The following is a 20,030-nucleotide window of genomic DNA, read 5'->3' as shown; positions in this document are numbered from 1 at the left end:
ATCAGATGGCATTAGTTTAAATAAATCTTGAGTAGACAGAAGAATGCCAAAATTCTGGGTTTTTTTTTTGTTTTTTTTTTTTTGACTGCACAAAGCTGTGGTGAAATGGGAGGACTTTCTGCTATCAAGATTTGTGGATCACACTGACCGTTGTCTAAAGCAACATCAAGTCAGATTTTTTGACCTTCCCACAGCAATTACTGCTTGACTTGGGGAAGCTGAGCAGTAGAGCAAAATTTGTACAGCCTTTTCTAGTAGAAGTGGCTAAGAACTGACAAGGGAAGTAGCTGTTTGCTGGTCAGTGCCAGTATGGGGCTGATCTCAGTGTAGTTCTGTGGAGACTTCTGTTTCAGCGTTTATGTAGGTCACTCCAAATGTAATGCCTCCTATTTATTTCCATGGAAGTTACAACAGATACGAAGCACACAGTAGCAGTATTTGGTAAAACACATTCTCAGCTGTAGAGCACTTTTCTTCAGCACAAGTCTCTGCCATTAGCCACGTGTTTTTACCAGTGATGAACCAGAACCTGCATGCCATGCTTGTAAAAATGGGCACCAGTGGAGTGACCCACTGTTGCCACTGCTGAAATGCGCCATTCACTGCGTCACTGTGCTGGTCTCCATAAATGTTCAGCAAGCATCAATGGATGTCAAGTGCATGCTATTTTTTCTGCACCAAGGAATTCAATGACATACCTTTGCTTCAAATGCACTTCTGTACCAGTCTTCTGTATCAGTCCTCATTTTGTCAGGCTGCTCTGCTGCTATCTGTCACACAACAAGATGGAACAGAACATTGGTGGGAAGGTTTGATCTCTACTGCCATACCACCAACATCCACCTCTGCTGATATGGGCCAACGTCATAAAATGGGAAGCATTACTTCTGGTGTAGACTTCATACAAGGACAAGCAGGATGCTTTATGCAGACCTTGTACATTGAGGAAAAATCTTCAATACTCCAACCCAGTCAATTGAAAATAACCCAAAAAAGTTAGAATAAAAGAAATGATAAAAAATGTTGTGGAAGGAGAGTTGTGCATATTAAGCACGCTCACTAGAATGGAAATTTGGACCACGTGACAAGAATTGTGTGCTACTGACAGATTGCCTGTATTCTTGGCAGCTCTTCTGGCATATGATGAAAAGGACGAGTTGCTGTAGTGATTGGTATCTGACTCTGCCTACGTTATGCACTGCACATAATGAGATCTTAAAATATATTTGTTCTTTTTTTCTTAATTGTAGCATTTTGCCATGATTCCACTGGGGAAAAAAGAGAGGAATTGGCTTAATTCCACTGGAAAAAATATTTTTCTTAAAATTTCTGTGTGTGAATGGCTTCCAATTAAAACATAAATAACATTGTCTTGTGAAACAGTAAATAGACTACACATCATGTAAATTTTGTTCTTTAACTGATGTTACAGCTTATAGCTTGTTATGTTATAGCTTCTTGTTGCTAATAAACACATGCAATTCAACAAATTTGATTATGTTGAAAACAGGCAGGAGCCTTGTAAACATCTTGTGCTTTTCCTGTTTTCACATCTGAAGTATATTTGCTTCATGGACAATTCAATCAGTAGGTTGATCAATTCAAAGCACTATTGTGCTTGTTCTTCATAGTGGATGTTTTGGATGCTTGTTTTTTAGTATGTTGATGTAATTCTTCCTAAGAAGAGATCTTGTGTGCTCTTTTACAGAACAAAGATTTATGGAGAATAATACTTTACTATCGAAGGGAAGCAGAAAAAAACGTGTCCTAATGGCATCTGGAATTGGTACAAATGTTAGTGTGGTACCTGGAGATCCATTGAGAATAGGTATGTTGCCTTTTATGCTTTCTCATTTGAATGATAACGTTTGTTCATTAAAGAAGAGGGGCCCCATGGAAAAGTGGGGATGATTCCTGAGAATCCATGTTTGGTGGGTTGCATAAACTGGAGTTTGGAGTGCAATCCTAATTCCTTTTAAATAATCGCTCTCCACTGCTCCTCTTCAGTAATATATAAATGGAGTGTGTAAGATCCTACTGCAAGGGAAATATAAAGAGCTGTGGTAGGTGCATGCCAACTGAAAAGCCTCAGGGGGTGGTCAGAACTACAGCTTGAACTTCAGTGAATTTATGCATATTCTTATTTTTATTTAGACTAGTGATGACTTTTATATAGAATATCACAGTCATACATAACTATGTCCAAACTTTTCAATGCAGCTGCTGTGTTTAGGAAAAAAAAAAATGCTAAAATACCATCAATTTTTAGGTTGCCCAGTGCTACCCAGCTCCAGAAACACTGTTCACTGGCTTTTCAGAGGTAGTCCAATTGAGGAGGTCAAAACCTTGGAATACCGAATCCTGGCTGGGGGTCGCATCCTGGAGGTGAACACCAACTCGGGTCAATTTGCTGGGCAATTCCAGTGTTGGACTTCAACAAGTGCAAAACCAGTGTCAGTTTGGGTAAATGTCAAGAAGGAAGGTTTGTTGAAAATTATATGACAAATTCTTTTTTTTTTTTAATACTACTTTCTTTCACTCTTTATGGACTTCCCTGAACCCTAACCTGCTTTTATAACCAGAAAGCAATACACTAAAACATGTTTAACTTCACCTATATGCACAGTCCCACCTAAGCCAATAGACAACATCCATTCTTAGAGTTGAATTGGGCAGGGGGATGTGGGTTTCCTTACCTGTGCAGCTGGAAATCCCAGAGGATGTTGCCTCACTAGGTGTCTTGGTGCTTTAAATCAGGTAGGTTTTCTCAACTTCAGCAAATCATGTAAATGCTACCACAACATCCTACCAAAGTGAAAGAAAACAGGCCTTGAGGCCACCTTAAGACAGTAAGAACGATTTTTCATATTTCAGCATCGTTACAGTATGGTTGCCCTCTTATTACAGTCACCCTTAAGCATACCAGTGTAATGGGGCACCCTGCATGCTCATCAATTTAGGTTTTAAGTTTTCGAGAACATTTTATGATGTCCTCCAAAGTAATGTGTTTGCACACAATTCCACTTTCATCAGAAAATTTTAAAATGTAGAACTGAGAATTGCAGATGAATGAGCAGCAAGACAGTAGGCTGCATCTACAGACATTTCAAGAAGTGTGTAAATATTTGAAGTGCTTTTGAAATTAATAGCATTATAACTGCTAGACTTTAAAATTTAGAGTTAAGAATTTAGATCCTAAGATCCTGGCAACAAAACACCAAATTCCTTTTGACAGGTTAATAGAAAAAGCAAACATCCCCTGTATGCAGGGGATGCAAATCAGATTTAAAAAGAAGTCTCTGTTGAAATTGAAGGTTCTCATGTATTATTTATCTATTGTCTATATATTTTGGCTTTGTGGGTAAACAAAGGAATGAAAGAAGGTTTAAGATGAGATCTTGTAAATCTCGACAGGGACTGCCACTGGGTCATTTCTGTGAGTGAGGCTGGGTCTGTATGAATGAAGTGGCAAAGTAATTTTACTGAAGTATATCTGTGATCAAAACGTTTACTCTTGGTGATAAGTCTGAAAACAAAATTGTATCTATCTGAATATTAATGAAACAAATCATAAAATATCTTGATAGAACTTATCAAAAAATATGTCCAGACCTTGATACTAATACAGATCTGCTCATTAGAGTTAGAATTTCTGGGCAGGACTAACTGGGTATTAAATTGTCCATCTGTATTCTCCAGCTGAACTGCCTTTTGGTCACCCAATAGCCTTTCAGTGAGACTGGTCAGTGTTATGGGAGGATTCCATTTTCCTTTCATTAGCTCTGACTCTGATTGTTGTTTGTGCAAACGTTTCATCGCTGGAATAGCCGTGCATTTTTAAGACTGCAAAATCTCCTCTGGTGGTTTTTGCACAGTAGGCATATTGAGGGTACTTCTGAGTAGTATCTTCCTAGTTAAACAAACAATACAGTCTCTCCATCATAGTTGCAGTCAGTAAATTTAACTGTTTCTACTTTGAAAAAGGCCCTTTTGTATTATTTTAAGAAACCCAGAAGTAATAAGGAAACATTGAAAAACAATAAGTTAAAGAATTCATTATGTGCTGGAAGGGTGAGCCTGTGGACACAGCTGGTAGCTATCAATTATTCTTGGTTATTACAGAAAAATCTGACTCCTTCTGTGATCACATAAAAATCTGTCAGCATTGCACAGTACTTCATCTTTTACCAAGTGTCAAAAAAAAAAATGTGGGGGAATGGGTAAGTGTGGGATTGTGACTAAATATAAAGGTTGTAATTGTTAGGGGCGATCGATTTTCAATGCAAAATGGTCTTTAAAACCAATTTCTTTTTCAAGTTGCCAGAGGCCTCAGTGGCAAACTAATTATGCATTAAGTAATTTTCTATAGCTTAGTACACGATTTTCTTAAACCTTGACATTTGTGCAATGTCTGGAGTAAGGTGAGTTTTCTTTAAAATAAACCTAGCATAGAGCAGCAGGAAACCTAGAGAGCCTGATTTACAGTTTCCTCTTTTTAATGCTCATTGTATAAAAACGTTATGAAACTTTTAAAAGAAGTTCATCAGTTCCTACTGTGAGCCAGACTCTGCCCTTCAGGTGCACATATGCTGATCCCATTTGCCTTCTAGTGAACTTCATGCTCATATGCAGAGGCTGAACTTCAGGGGAAGCAGAGTAGGGCTACATTTTGCTCTGGCTTTTGGTTCCTTTTCACGAAGCTGAAATATTCACTTTTCTACGGGGACTGTGATTCTGTCTCACTGACAGGATATGCTGCCGCATCGATTCACATGTGATGTGGTTAAAATGTTTAATGCTTCTCTCACACACTTCTTTTGATTGTTTTTCTTATTGATAATTAGATTATAAGTGGGAATATGCTGAGTGGAGCACTTGTTCTGCTAACTGTGGCAATTCAGGAACCCGCTCCAGGAAACTACAGTGCGTGAATTCAGAGGAGCGGAAAGTAAATGAATCATTTTGCAGAGATCTGCAAAAGCCAGCATTTATTTACCAATCATGCAACAGAGGTGACTGCCCTGCCAGGTAAACTCCTGCCTGCTGTATTTCCATGTGCTCTATCTGTATTAAGCTCACAATCTCCCAAAGTTGCTTCTGTGTTTGCGTGCTGAGTATGAAATGCGGGTTTTATTTCATTTGTGACCCCTAAAGCATGAGAGGTGTGAAAACGGATCACAGTCAGGGAGCTCATGATTCAGCTGAATAAATTAGACAGTTTATAAGTCCATGCTGCTGCAGCAGGTCTTGCTGCTACCACACTAACATTGTGAAAGCCACGGGAGGCCCCTGGGATGTGCTTGTTGTGTGGAATCTGTGCCAATGCCCTGAAAGAAAAATCATCATGTTTACAGCAGCCAAGATGCTCATGAGTGGAGTCTGTATTCACCTCCTGTTCTTTCATGCTAACAGGGAAGCTCTGAGTAGTATGGTTATCTGGAATGCCTCATTTTTCTCCAGTGCCCACCCACCCTGAGTGTGCTTCTCTGCCATCTTTCTGACTGAATCAACTAGTGTACTTAGAGATCTTGTGGCATAACATATTTATTTCACAGGCAAATATGCCACCATAGTATCTGGTTCCAAAAGCCCAAATGTTACCTGTCTATTTAATCAGTTACACTGAGCATTCTATCTCAGCAAGGTGCAGTGCTTGGTTTTTAACGAGGCACTACATGCATCCTCAAAACAAATGCCTTGAATTGCTTAGAGGGATCGGCCTTAATATGTCAGTATAAAATCCATGAGAAGTCATGCACATGTTTTGGAGTTGTCCTTCACTGGAAAATTTTTGGAAAGAGGTGTTAAGACCTTAAGTGACATTATGGGAGTGCATCCTGCCAGAATGTTCTGAGCTCTTCTCTAAGAAAACATGGCAACAGATAAATATCAGGATAAGTTTGTTTGTATTCATTACTAGAAGCCAAAAAACCAGATCATCCTCAATTGCAAGTCTGAAATTTAGCCAGCCCATAACAAGTGAACTTTTTGCCAGTGGAAATGTACTAAAATAGAAGGAATAGTTTAAAATACAGGTTCTCAATTGCAGCACTCCCTCTAAAATCCATCTATTCAGAGCAGATGAGACAGAGTTATGAGGATGCTGCCGTGCATTTTATCTGCTTTTCTCCAGCATAGCATCCAATTACAGTGAGGTAAATGTAAGAGTTTAAAAGGTAAAGAGTCCAGATTGCAAAAGATTAATCTTCTTTGAATCAGTATGAAATCTTTGACTGTAAGAAAGGTAATTGCTGAAGAAAATAGAATCTTTTTCCTGTTATCACAGAGGTGCTACAAATAGTCTCATTCCGTGTTTCTATCCTACATTTATGAAAAGATCAAGCAGAATAAATTATATTGCCACTTACTGCTTCCCTGGTAGTTCCTGGCTGTCAAGGCAGAATAAATCTTTGCAACTTCTAATCAATAAATAAAACGTTTTGTTTGAGCCATTATCTAGCAGGATCTTGATGTAATAAATTCGGATCAGTTACGACACCTACTTCTACTACTGCATTGATTGTAACTAAATCAGTACCAGGTATTTTACAAGTTACAGAATAGCAGGCTGTGCTTCCCTGCATAAAGAATAAATCAGCAGTGACCATAGGATTTACTTACTATCACCTTCTGAGTAACAGTGTAACTTCAGTCAGCGTATATTGAGCTACACGGGTGTTAGAACTCCTCAGTTAAACAAGTTTGTCCAACCTGGGGGAAGGGCTGAAAAAGATGATTCTGCCTTTTCTCGCATCTAAACTCTAAATACCCACCTAAAAATCAGCTCTCTTGATTTTTATTTGCAAAGGTGTCACTGCAAACTACCAGCAAGGTTGCAACGCTTTCATATTTGCTATTATTGTCTCTGCACCCCTGTAGGTGGGTAACTAGTCGATGGTCTGAGTGCTCTGCAACTTGTGGCAGTGGTTTTCGCTACCGGCAAATAACTTGTCAACAAGTAAAAGCCAACGGCAGCGTGGTGACAGTGCTAGCAGGTGCTTGTATGCACCAAGATCGCCCTGCGGGAAGGAAGCCCTGTACGGGTTATTCATGTACAGCAGGGACAGCGCAGACAAGAGAACAGGTAGGTTACAGAGTTTGTGGAAGACATCAGTGCAATCACTCCGTTGTCTGAACATCTGTATTCTCTTGCTGCTGCTACCACACTAACACCTTGACAGCCAAGATGGAGGCTCGTGGCAATAGCTGTAACTGCCTTCAGAACAGTGACTTACAAAGCCTTGTGTCTTGATTTTGTGTTACTTTAATTCAACAAAACCAGGGAATCGAGAGCAGAACACAATCTGAAACCCAAGTGTTAGTTTCAGTATGTTTTATAACCTAACCTGTTGTTACCAATTCCAATTTTAAGCTGGTATATTGTTTTCATTACAGTCTTATAAAAACACAATTAGTGTAGCTGAACTTGTGACGTCCTCAGAGACAGATGTGTGCTTCAAAAGCAGTCATCCTTAATATGGAAAACTTTACTTCCTTATGTTCTGTGTCTTTGTTTTATACAGTAAACTTTTTCTCATTTTGATATGACATCTATGATTGTCAGTGCAGTATTTACTGTACAGTAAGCAAAGTAATGAGTGAGAATTACTGTTGCTGCATTCCAGATACAGTTATTAACAAGGCAAGGTTGTGAATCTTTCTGAATAGGTGGGAAGGTCGGTATCTTGGAGAACCAAGTACTGAGGACATGGACTGAGGGCTGAAGGCAGAGTTATCAAGATCTGTGACTGGGTTGTGCAATTGGGTAGCTGCTTAGAAGGGTGATTTTATTGTAATTAACTTGATGGCTTCTTTTTCTTTCTCACTACCTTTTTTGTCTCCTTTTTCAGCATCACCACTTTCTATGTCAACTTCATAATGGATCCTTGATGCCAAACTCTTCTTGTGATGAAAGAAAGAGGTACACAGTTTGAAGCGGTACAAGTTGAAGTCTATAGATGATCAAATTAAAGTTACAATATCATAAACACTGTATAAATACTCAAATTCTTCTCATGAATCAAATACAAAGGAAGGGGACAATAATCCCTTTTGTGTACAGAGGAGAAATTCAGGAACCCAAGGAGAGAAATGGATTTGATCACTGTCCTCTCCTGTGTTGATGGCAAAGCTAGAAAGTGAGAGAACCTTGATTTCCAAAAAAGGCACGAACTGGAGCAATCCGTCATAACTTAGTTACTACTGCTGAGCTAGTTCCCTTCTGCTATTATTGTTATTCAGTTCTGTGGCTGAAGAGGTTTTATAAGAGTTTTGCTGGGCTTTATTTTATAGTCCCTGTAAATTTACTACTTAATTTAATAAAAATTCACTTAAATAAAATACTTACATATAAGGTATACTTATCCAGATAAATAGATTTAATTCTGCTTTCAAGTATGTTACAGGAGTAGCAGATAAGGTAGTTAAAGGTTGCATGTGAGTCTAAAATTGAATATGTGTTTTTACCTCAAGGTGTGCATTTATTCTTCTTATTATTTTTGTAGGAATTCTGTTAATCTGCTTTCCTGTCTCTAAATAGCTCTTTACAGAAGGAAAAATACAGGCTTTACTCCCCCCTCAGAATGTCAATCACTTGGGGGCTATGCTGTTGCACATGGATGGAGGGCAGTGTCCATAAAACATTGCAATCTCAAAAATGCTGAATTAAAGAGAAATTAACTCCTAACACAGTGGTCTGGGGGAACAAAACCTAGCATAGGTAGGGCAGTGAAGAACAAACAGTGACTGAGTATCAAGTACATACATGGCATTGTCCCTTGATTATAGAAACCAGCTCTTCATACTTTTTACTATAGACCAACTTCTGAGTTGTGAACATTTCAGACCATTTTTGAAGGACATAGAAAGAAATTTGGGCTTCACAGAATAAAATGATGAAACTTCCGTTCACAAGTATAAGCCAGGATTTCATTTTGGCAGCTTCAAACATTTAAGAGGGTTCTTTGTCAGCATAGAAATATTACTTGTGTTCAGGAGAGAGCTTAAAGCACCTGCAGCATCCAATATACAGCCTTTCGGGGTCAGTAAAAATTTCCAAAAGGTAAAACATTTTTTCTATTTCAGGTTTCAGTTTAAATGAGCAGAAGCTTCTCTTTTGTCATGAGTGAGGCATGATGTGGTTGGCAACCCTGCACATAGCCCAGGCTGTTCTGTGATTCTGTGATTCTATGATGAATGGGCAGTATGTGAAGTACAGGAAATTGAACTTGAGGAAAAAAAAATGACTTTGAGGATTCTTAATACTGGAAGAGGCTGCACAGAGGTTGTAGGGTCTCCACCTTTGGACACACTGAAAAACAGACAAGAGATGAGCAGCCTGGTCTAGTTTACTGTGTGATGAGCAGCAGGCTTGGACTGGAACATCTGCAGAAGTCCCTTCCGTAATCGTATGATTCTGCATATAAGGGTTTAGCATGAAAATAAGCATTCAACTGCCATTTGTTTCTCCCCACAGATCTGCTGTCAGAAGAAACTGTTCCTCAGATGTATGTGATGTCTACTGGCGGACGGGGCCTTGGAGGCCTTGCAGTGTGCAGTGTGGGAGCGGATTTCAGTCTAGACGAGTGTACTGTGTACACAGAAAGAATAACAAACTTGTGGCCGATCAGTATTGTGGATGGAAAAAGAGACCAGTGAGCTGGCAGCACTGCAGTGCCACAGCCTGTGGCAGTATGTAAATATTTATTTCTATCTGAGCATAGCGATAGTTTCCAGCACTTACATTAGAAAGCACCTCACAATTGTGCGTTAGTGATTCTGCAAGCATTTGATTGTACATCTCAAAGGTAAAACTAAACTCTCCAAGCTGCACTTGATAACGCTGGGGTTAGTTGTCTCCATGACTAGGGCAGTTTGATGTTAAAGCCTCAAAAGCACTTCTAGAAGCAGGATTTGTAGGAAGTTGTTTTATGCAAACTTCCCTCACCACTGCCAGCTGTGAGTCATTCATGAATCTCTGAGCGAGCTGTTAATTCCTGGAAGGTGGGGTTCTGTGAAATGAATGCAGTGAGATCACACCACTTATGTGTGACCTACTTTAGCTGTTGTCAGAAATGTAAAGTAAAATAATTACAAAGCTGCCAGTATCCATTGGTTGTTGTGATGATTTCTGCTATTCATCTTGTGTTCATTTTCAAAGTTTTTTAATGTTCAAATATATTTTTCAGAAGATGAATGCAAGGATACAACTCACTACTGTACGTTTGCAAAGCAACTGAGGTTATGCTTGATAGACGTCTACAAACAAAGATGTTGTCAGTCATGTCAAGAAATGTAACTCTTCTGTGGAAAATTCGTGATACTGCAGTGAAGAGATGAGAAGTTCATTGAACTATCCTGCTCCAATTATATACCTGTAAATAAGACATTAGTCATAACAGTTACATGGAAACTTGGGGCTAATGAAAAAAACAGTATTGCAGATTGATACGCTGGGCAGGGTACTTCTTCCAGGAACTTTTATTATCCACTCTTTACAATGGAACTTTTAATGTTTTAAACATCTCCATGTTTGAATTAGGAATTTTTGTTTTGTAGACGAAGTAGATGTCAGTACAGTTTTCAAAACAGCAATAGATTTGTTTTGAAAAATGAAGTGTCATTATCTATTGTTTCTATTCTTCTGCTCAGTCGCTGAAGTACAATCAAAGTTCTGGCACGGTTAGACTTTGCTACTGATTTTGAATTAGACACAAGACTTCCTTGTCAGAGCTGTGAATTAAACATTTGTGAGCACTGTTCCCTATCACAGTCAAACATGGAGCCAACAAACAGCCAAACATGCCTGTCAGATTTTCTGTCTTCGGTAAACACTTTATTAACAGGGAAAAATGTCCAAGGAAGAATTACTAATTATGAAGATAGAGAAGTGCAAAAAATCTGTGTTGAGCAGTTTTCCTTCAAGACGAATTTTTATCATGACCGTTAACCACGTGAATCTTTGCAAGATGAAGAATTCTGGTTACGGTTCTTCTGGATATGTTATTTTCTGTATTGCAAATTGTCTCATTTGGGCTGTAAGCACAGAAAACCCCACAGAAGGCAGCAGATAGGTTTATTTTATTTTATTTTATTTTTTAATGTAGTTCCCACACTACTGCGCTTCTCGTAAGCCTGAATGTGAGTCTAGACTTGGATCTTTTGTTACGTTACTGAACCACACTACATTTTAATTAGTGCATGTGCTGTCAGAACAATTTTAGAAGCAGCATTCCTGCACTATGGGTTTGCATCACTGAAAATTAGACTAGCACTACTGTATAGAAAATGTTTTAATATGGACTATTGTGTCCAGGGCTGACTGCAAGGAGAGGATATTTCTGATCATTACCTTTTTAATCAGTGATGGGTCTTGATTATTAAGCAGTTTTGTTGTGTTTTTTTTTTTAAATTAAACAAACAAACAAACAAAAAAAACATTCTGTAATATACTTTTTGTAGATATTTATTGTCTGATTTAAAGTGCAATATTTTGTTTTGTACAGTGTTTAATAAAGATTTTTGGACATATATTTTTTCTTATTACCAAAATTTCTTATTCATATTTTTCCTTTATATTTAAAGTTCTCAGATGTTAACATATAGCATTCTTTTGTTGCTTTAATTTTGTCTCTGTTACATATGCATGCTATACAGAAGCAGTGCTGTAAATGTTTGTTATTGCACTTGGCATGACATTCCTTTGTACGTTATTTTATTGCTTCTGCAGTAACTGAAGGTGTCTAATCCTTTGCTTTCTTGAGCGTAGTTTTGATATTTCTGAAATAAACTCTACTTTGATTATTCAACACCCTGATTACTCAGAAATTCTTTATTACTATGATTTTCACGTTAGTCATGCTTTCATTCCAAGGGTAACTCTGTCCATGTCCATCATTCTGGGATTTTCAAGGTTTAGTTCTTACTTTTGACAGCTGTTCTCAGCTTTGCACATTTGTTAAGAAGCAGCAGAGATGTTACCCAGCTTTGAACAGTCAGCTTTAATTCATGAAAATCTAGAATAAGGATTCTGTAAAAAGGTGGAATGAAGTTAGGTTTCTTCGTCAGGCTTCATGTACTGCATCAAAGTGTTCACTTAGACCAGTGGAACACCTCCATGTTTTATATTTGGTGGACAGTGGCAATAGCAATATGAATAAATTTATTTCAGAATCTCCAGTATGTGTAATAGCCTTTAGAAAGGACAGTTCCTGTAGTGGAAATGCTAAGTCACAGCTTGAAACAGTAATTAAGCACCTGGTGGGAAGGCAGGGCCAACCCAGGGGAGCTCAGGTGCATGCAGTGCAATGCATCCGAGTGAGTGGAAGGGGTGCAGCCAGGATCCACTGCTTCCTGGATTTCATCCAAGGGCTGGCAGTGGAGGTGAAGCATCTTGCTGGAGATCCCTCTCTACTTGAGGCTTTCTAAGGGTAAGCAGTTTCTTTATTTTGTTTCTGTGTCCACGGCTGTTACATCAGAGCAAGCCCTTGCCAGCTACAGCCCAGGACTTTGCTACTCTGCTGTGGTTGCTGCACTTTCCATCGCATTATGCTTCCATAATTTTTTGTAAGTTGAAAATGCCTAACAGTTAAATGGTATTGTAGAATTATCCTGGATTGTAGCACTTGCAAAGGGGCATGATTTGATTTGATTTGATTTTTTCACTAACTCTTTCTCTATAGTCTTCAAAAGAAAAAAAAAATACTGTGTAGCATAGTGTATGATAAGCACTTCTAGAACAGCTATTGAATCCACAAGTAACTTCCACTTACATGTGTTAACATGATATCATAAAATACTCTTTTAACAACTATTTCTTGAGGGACATTAGTTTTCCAGCCCACTGTTTATTTTGTGTGTATTTTGATAATATCTTGCTTATGAAGGTTGACCTTAAGTATTTGAATAGTGTCTGAAGGTTTGTAATATCATTTGATGTTTTTCTTGGAAGCATAATCTTCAGGGTGTGGTCTTTCTACTGTAATGTAATAAGGGTACTTTCTCATACTTTGAAATTTAGGGGGAAAAATTCAAGGATAAAACTAGAATATATCTCCTTCAACCAAAAGAAGTTACCATACACATCTGTACAGGAGCTCTTAAATGTGCCTGAATGCGCCCTCCATTTGCTCTCAAAATTTCTCTGTGACATGCTGGTAGGTGGCAGCAAATGACTTCCCACAAATTAAGGGGAAAAAGAATAAATTACTTGGGTACTGCAAAACCAGCTGTGAAAGTTTCACAATGCACCTGGGGCTTGCTTACAGACCCTGAGGAGAAGCTGCTGCCAGTAGAACATGTAGGCATGTATAACTATGTGGGTTCAGGATCTGGAAAAGTGTATCTGGAAAATTAGGAGGAGGAGTCTAATGGCCTGCTTTGAGTCAGTGATTTCAAGTATATGTACAGAAAGAGCAAGATTAGTTCTTGTTAATCACTGTCAGAAATTACAGTGGGACCTTTAGATTCAGAATTGCTTCAGGAGAAGCAATCATGGCAAAACTAAACCCATTGTTTTAAAGGAATGTCTAGAAATGCCCAACATAACTTGGCCAGCAAACTATAAAGAAAAATAAAGCTCTTATCAGATCACTCAACGTATTGATGAGATGAAGAACTGAGATGTGCACGTTATTATTCAATGTTTTATTTGTTTATTCTGAAAAGCAAACTACTATTTAAAAAATGCAACTACAATGATTTGACTTGCAGAAAATCATTAAAAAATGGGAAAGTAGGTTTGAGAGGGAATAGAATGAAATCTGGGAAGTCAAGGAATCGGGAATGCACAATCAAGAAAGATTCAAGATTCTTGATTCCATGTAAGATTACTCCGACAAAAACAGGCAAATCTCCAGACGTATTTCAATAATCTTTTGGTTTGACTTGATTTTCCTTCAATTATCAGTCTAAATGCTTTTCAAATCAAAATCTGCATTATTTAGGTTGCTTTGATGTAATTTGAAGAAAAAACAAACTGGTGGCATTCCAGGTATTTCACCAGGATGCTTGCGATGTAAGTATTATGACACAACAGCTACTTCCTTTGGAATGTGATTACTATTTAACTCAGAAAATTCTGGAGTGAGCTGTCGGAAGAACTTATGACCACGAGAATCTGTGTTTACATAGATATAACCTGGAGGAGATGTGTAATTTGCTGGGCAGATCTCTTGTTTCTTTGGTGTATATTCTGTGCGATACATAGTTTCATCCTGAAAATGAGCCGAATTAGGAAGAACGACATGCACAGGTTTGAAACTTCGGGCTGGGACGAAGCGATGCGGTATGTAATGAGATTTGAATGTAGTTAAATCATAGAATTTTCCTGTGGGTTTTGGAATTTCCTGTTGTTTCTTAACAATTTCTTGCCGGGAGCTGGCCCAAGCTTTAAAGTCTTCCTTCATAGTAGTATTCCCTTGGAAAGGGGCGCTGGTTCTGCTTGCATTAGAAATCGGCCTTACAGGGACAGCAGGAGAAATCTCATGTTTAACATAATGAAGGCGGCTTGTGGAGTTGAAGTCCATGTTACCTGGGGGAGGAACGTACTCTTTTGATTTGCGTGCCTCAGGCAAGGAGACCGGCCAGGGCTGAAAACGATCCTGGAATTCAGTGACTCCACTAAAATGATTACTGGATTGGACTTTCGCATTTTCGGGCTTGCAGCTTCTTGCGAGTGGCCCAGGTAGCCCTTTAAAATCATTCCGGTGAGTTGTGAGATCTTCAAAGGGTTGGCTGCTTGGCTTGTACTCTTCTTTTGATTTTACAAACTTTGGTTCCAGACGATGAGCAACATAGGAACTGCGATGACTCGTAGTGCTATCAAAAGGCACATCTGAAAGTTTGGGCACACACAGAGGTTTGAAACTTTGTCTAGGATTCAGTTCCCTAAGAACAAAGTCATCTTGAAAAGTAGTAGGATTTCCAAATTTCTCTGTAGGTGGGTGGTAGACATGATCCACTTTAACAGGTTCCCTTCTTTGAACTTCCCATGACCTATAGTCATCTTTAAGGCAAAAACAAAACTTCACCGTATAAGTGTTATTTCTTAGGAACATTCCTTTGAAATTAAGACAACTTCTGGTACTAAGGCTTGCGAACTAAAGAAAATGGGTGTGAGTTAGAATAATGTTATCTCTGTGATGTGACCAACCTGTCTTCCATTAATAGTTTCACAAAAACAGGGGAAAAAAATGTGTTTGATGCCTTATTTTGACTATTTCCTCAAATAAAAAAAAAAAGTGTTATGCAAACTCAGTAAGTTTTCTCCACCAAATGTTCTAACTTCCTGTTTTAATGGCTGTATCAGTTTGTTGTTATCTCTTGCTGTGTCTTTTCAACAACAGTGGTCCTGACAGCCAAGAATATCTTGATTTTATTTATTTATTTATTTATTTAGATTACTGGTTGGCAGCTCTTGTAGATCACATCTCATCCTTTATTTTTACATGCTTTTATCTAGGGTCTGGCTGCATTACATGTAACAAATTGAGTTAAACATTGTATGTAAAAACTTTTACGCCTTTATAAAGTATGTCAAGGTCACTCTCCAGAATGATATTAACACAGATTTAGTGTCTGCACTGAGTCTATTAGGATAATTTTTGTCAAGACAGATTATTAATAGGATAATATGCAAGCTAGATAATAAGGAGAAGGAAATCTGAAATCTTCTGACCTGTGGAAAAAAATTGTGCTACCATAGTTGAAACTGAAAGATACATTGTGAGTTTAATGATGGCAAACTTATGTCTGAGATAGCCTAACAAATGTGTGTCAGAGTCTCCTAGCCAAAGAATCCCAGAGACAGCTTTTCTTTTAGAATTTGTAACTGTCAGCTCTAAACAGCTGGAGGGCTGAACATCTTAAAGCATCATCACCTTCTATTATTATGCCCTACTCTCTGGCCCAAACTAAGAAATCCAGTTTCACATCTCTAGTATAGAAAACTCAGGAAATTACCTTCGTCTTTGGCAACTTTTCTTTCCAAAGATGGCATTTGTTATTACCTTGATAGGTCGGTATGGTATCCAATTTTCCTCCTGTAGTGTGTTTTCTCTCTAAAGGTCTTACTAATGTCACCGGCTGTATTTCATGAGCATAATAATCTTTCTTGTATGTGGTTCCAAGTTCTAGCTCTCCAGTCTTTGGTTTATATTCTTCTTGTACCCGAAACGGTCGTTTCACAATATCATATGGTAAATAATCAGATCTGAATTGAGGAAGAGGAAAATACCAGTTAAAATACCTTTTGCTTATGATGTCACCCATGTCATTTCCCATTGTGTGGAAAAACAACTTACAATGTTTGCTCTGAAAAAATGGATCAGTCAATGTGTTAGAGAGCAGTAAGGAAGAAGGGAAATGATACCACATAAATCTAGGCTGTCCAGTGCAAGGTATCATCTTTATTCAAAGGTAAATGATGAAGAAGCTTATTCAACACTTCAAGCCTCAATCCCCAGGTTAAAAATATTCTTTGAAATATTTGAGAGTAGAATTGTAAAACTATATTTTTACAAAGAAATAATACATAAAGCAGGAACAGAGCAAACTTCAACTACCACAGGTAGCAACATTTACCTCTTGCAGGAAGAGTATGGAATATGAAGAGAGAGCATTTCACTGTGGATCTCATGGGTCATTTTCATTCAAGCACAATACAAAAAATGGGTGTGTATTATATATAGATGTATAAACAGTACATGCAGTACACAAACAACTTTGCAGAAGAGTTTGAGCTTTCTGAGTATGGTTCTTTGACTTTTTTGTAAACATGCTTTATCATGTTTTATCATCTCTTTGGGGTAATTATAAATCTACACTCTAAACTTTGCTTTTACATACACTGAAGGAGTAAGGGGTGCAATGATTGAAAATTGCAATACAAAGCTCAGTGTTCCCCTCCTTTCAAAGAGAAAATATGAGAAATATTATGAAGTGATAGTAAAATACATTGCTTTAAAATGCTTACTTAAATGTTGTAATTCCTTCCATTTTCCCACGATGTGCTTGGTACTCTTGTTTTGGCTTAAGGCTGCGGGCAGGAGAGATGTTGCTATACTTGGGGTATTTTTCCACATATTCTGTTGTGAGGCACAGCTGTTGTCTGTTATCATAAATCCTTGTGGGCCTATGAGGGCAGCGATGGCGCCTGGGCAAAATACATCAGATGAGATCGCTTTGAGAAGCTTCATTTAAGGGGAAATATCATTTGTTATCTACTGGGAAACAATAACAAATGAGAAAGATGGTTTGACGTCACTAGATGGTGTTTAAAGGGTTTTTTTTTTCCTGAGCACAAAATACTGTGCTAATGGAACAGACACAAAGAGTGCAAGAGTCTTAAAGCCTTGAGCTGAAGAGGAGAGAACTTCTGAGAGCTGTTAAAATAGTGAAGTGCCCAGCATTGGATCCAAGAAGTACTGTATATTTTGTAAACTGATCTTTGAGCTCGCTGAGCACTTCCAGTAGCTTTTGGCATTAAAATTGTTGATTTTGAAAAAAGATCACTTAATAAGCACAGGAAGAGATTCAGCCCAAGGAAAAGGGATCTGAATAGACTCTCAAAAAATATTTAACAATTATTTGTTTCTAAAAGGGCTCAAGACTTCAATCCAGAAGTATGAACAATAACACTCAGGTTCAGCTCTTAGTGAGTGGATTATGCATGTTATAATGTGAGGAAAAAATGTCATTGTGGAATTTTGAAGGCTCTCCACTTCTGCATAAAGAGAAAGCTAAATGTAGTTCTGTCTTTCCTCCCTTGTATTTGTAGTCCGTGTTTTTTTTTCTTCTGTGAATAAATTCCAGCTAGGAAAGATTGTTTCCTTCCACTTTGATATTCAAATGAAACAGTACTTATATTTGAAGAAAACTTAATGGCGTTGACCATCTAATATTTTGTAGGAGTTTCCTTTATCTCAAAATCTCTAAGAGGTGTGTGCATTGCAATATCCAGGTAACAGTGCCAAGTGACCAGGCTGCCACTGAAAACAAACTCTATAGCTACACTGAAGTAAACAGTGTGCTGCCTAACCCAACAACAGCTTAAGTTTCACTGAGTATAAAAACTTCAGTGATGTTTACTTAAAACCATATGTTTTGTGTGTGTTTTATTCAAATTGTTCTGTGACCCTATGAATATAAATGTAGGTGTTGAAGGAGACCTCTGGAGCTCATCAAGTCCAACCTCTGCTGAAGCAGTTCCCTGCAGTAGGTTACATAGGAAAGCATCCAGACAGGTCTCGAATGTATGTCTCCACAGAAGGAGGCTCCACCACCTCTCTGGGCAGCCTGTTCCAGTGCTCCATCACTCTCATAGAAAAGAAGTTCTTCCTTACGTTTGTACAAAACTTCTTGAGCTCTAGTTTTTGCCCATTGCCCCTCGTTCTATCACCGCACAGTACTAAAAACAGCCCAACCGCATCCCCTCTTCAGATATTTGTAAACAGTGACGAGATTCCTCTCAGCCATCTCCAGATCTCTCAGCCTTTCTCACAGGGTGATGCTCCAGGCCCTCACCTTTGCGTCCCTCAGCTGGACTCCTTTTAGGAGATCGCTGTCCTTTCGAACCGGGGAGCCCAGAGCTGTGCACAGCACCGCAGTGCCCCTGGGGCAGAGCATAGGACCAGAAGGACCGCCTTCCTCGCCCCGCTGGCCGTGCTCGTTCTGATGCTCCGTAGGCACGCTGCCAGTCATGGCACCGGGAACCGCACGTCTTTTTTTCTCACAGCTCCTTTCTGCATTGAACTCAGTAGTGGTGCAGACTCCAAGAGCGGCACTGAGGCCGGCTCTAAAAGGCTGCCCCTTCCCTATTTTAAACGCAAGCAAATTCATTTAAGAGGAGCGAATCCGCTCAGGAGCTTAAACGCAAGTACATCAGCTCCTATTTACTCAGATCGCTTAACAAAACGAAGCCAAGCGCGGGCGCAGCTGAACGTCCGTTTCCCGCCTCCCAGCCGCAGGCCGCTCCTCAGCGGGGCTCTTACCCGCAGGTGCAGATCTCGCACAGGCACCGCGGCCGCCCCATGCTCCGCTCCGACCGAGGCGGCGCTCCGTCGCGCGGCAACGGCGGCGTCCCCGCGATCGGCCTCGGCCGGCCGCCGTCCAACGTCACGGCCCGGCGGAGGAGGAGCCGGCTCTGGCTTCCGGGTGCGGAGCGCGGTCGCGGTGAGTGCGTTTCCTCGGCGGCGCCCGTCGCCCCGCGGTGGGAGCTGGGGGTGAGCCGGTGAGCTGTGGGAGTCGAGGGTCCAAAGCAAATGGACGGAAGCGTCGCCGCTCCGTGCGGGCGGTGTCCGAGCCCGCGACGCCCCGCCTGAGCCGCGCTCTGAGGGGCCGCTGCCGGCGCGGTTACGTAACGAGCGGAGCGCCGATCGTCGCGCGGTGCCCCGGCTGAGCGCTGCCCTCTGTCGCAGGACTAAGCAGCCATGGTCCTTACGAGCGTGGGGAAGATGACGGGACTCCAGCAAAAGGCTGCCGGCATCAGGAACATCTGTGTGCTGGCGCACGTGGATCACGGTGAGCGGTGCGGCGACCCAGCGCCTCATTCAGATGAGCGGGCAGTGTGCCGATACGCGTTGGTTTTGTCCCGGTGCGGACAGTTAACTTCGAAATAACTTGTCATAGCTGAAACTGAACGTTCCGTGGTGGTGAATGTTGGCACAAATGGAATACATGCATGTGTAGAACCATAGAATCCTTTCCAGCTCCAATGATTTTCTGGTTCTGTTCTGTGCTAGTGTCAGCATTTGTGATGCTGTCACATCGTTTTCTGTTCTCTGTAATTAAACTTAGTAATTTGTGTTTCCTTTCAGGCAAAACCACACTAGCAGATTGCCTGATATCCAGCAATGGGATAATCTCCAGCCGCTTAGCAGGAAAGGTAGAGTTCCCAGCTCATCTATAACAAAACTGTGATGATGAAGGGAAGCCCACCTCCTAGTCTTGTTAATCCTTATCTTTGTGCAGTTACACTCTTTAGCATTTAATAACTCGTGAAGATAATTCCCTGTATTTATTTCCTCTTCTGT

The 20,030-nt window shown here is 39.8% G+C and overlaps 3 protein-coding genes across 16 annotated transcripts in view; 2 read left to right on the top strand and 1 right to left on the bottom strand.

Moving 5' to 3' along the window:
- ADAMTSL3 (ADAMTS like 3) overlaps positions 1–11,807 on the top strand; it is a 187,977-nt gene extending 176,170 nt beyond the window's left edge. For 11 of the 12 annotated variants that reach the window (XM_052671550.1, XM_052671546.1, XM_052671541.1 and 8 more), the window contains 7 exons: positions 1,709–1,828; positions 2,270–2,482; positions 4,845–5,028; positions 6,880–7,084; positions 7,851–7,921; positions 9,476–9,690; positions 10,188–11,807. In XM_052671550.1, the coding sequence (XP_052527510.1) occupies positions 1,709–1,828; positions 2,270–2,482; positions 4,845–5,028; positions 6,880–7,084; positions 7,851–7,921; positions 9,476–9,690; positions 10,188–10,297 (1,118 nt within the window). In that variant the 3' untranslated portion in view covers positions 10,298–11,807. Of the gene's footprint in view, positions 1–1,708; positions 1,829–2,269; positions 2,483–4,844; positions 5,029–6,879; positions 7,085–7,850; positions 7,922–9,475; positions 9,691–10,187 lie in introns of those variants that run through there. The other variant, XR_008203655.1, reaches the window with a different exon arrangement.
- A 1,547-nt stretch (positions 11,808–13,354) lies between these two features.
- SAXO2 (stabilizer of axonemal microtubules 2) lies at positions 13,355–19,112 on the bottom strand. Of its 2 annotated transcripts, none has more exons than XM_052671613.1 (4): positions 18,990–19,111; positions 16,973–17,152; positions 16,008–16,210; positions 13,355–14,833 (listed from the first exon to the last, which is right to left on the bottom strand). In XM_052671613.1, the coding sequence occupies exons 1-4, from the start codon at positions 19,028–19,030 to the stop codon at positions 14,022–14,024; spliced, it is 1,236 nt and encodes a 411-aa protein (XP_052527573.1). In that variant the 5' UTR covers positions 19,031–19,111; the 3' UTR covers positions 13,355–14,021. The 2 variants fall into 2 exon arrangements, with proteins under 2 accessions (XP_052527573.1, XP_052527574.1); XM_052671614.1 differs by having other exon boundaries at positions 13,356–15,004; positions 18,990–19,112.
- The window catches only part of EFL1 (elongation factor like GTPase 1), a 55,744-nt gene continuing 54,794 nt past the window's right edge, over positions 19,081–20,030 (top strand). The window contains exons 1-3 of one of the 2 annotated variants that reach the window (XM_052671611.1): positions 19,081–19,170; positions 19,416–19,518; positions 19,815–19,882. In XM_052671611.1, the coding sequence (XP_052527571.1) occupies positions 19,428–19,518; positions 19,815–19,882 (159 nt within the window). In that variant the 5' untranslated portion in view covers positions 19,081–19,170; positions 19,416–19,427. Of the gene's footprint in view, positions 19,229–19,415; positions 19,519–19,814; positions 19,883–20,030 lie in introns of both variants that reach the window. The other variant, XM_052671610.1, reaches the window with a different exon arrangement.

Source organism: Tympanuchus pallidicinctus, unplaced genomic scaffold (assembly GCF_026119805.1).
Source record: "Tympanuchus pallidicinctus isolate F22 unplaced genomic scaffold, pur_lepc_1.0 scaffold12, whole genome shotgun sequence".
NCBI lineage: Eukaryota > Metazoa > Chordata > Aves > Galliformes > Phasianidae > Tympanuchus > Tympanuchus pallidicinctus.
This window is presented reverse-complemented; position numbering and strand designations above follow the sequence as displayed.

Bases quoted from the DNA above. Each gene is read 5' to 3' on its own strand.
- SAXO2 (XM_052671614.1), bottom strand. From the start codon at position 19,030: ATGGGGCGGCCGCGGTGCCTGTGCGAGATCTGCACCTGCGG. The intron at 16,211-16,972 runs GTAAGCATTTTA...TCCTCAATTCAG, and splicing joins GAAGGAATTACAACATTTAA to ATCTGATTATTTACCATATG. The intron at 15,005-16,007 runs GTAATAACAAAT...TTTGCCTTAAAG, and splicing joins TACCATACCGACCTATCAAG to ATGACTATAGGTCATGGGAA.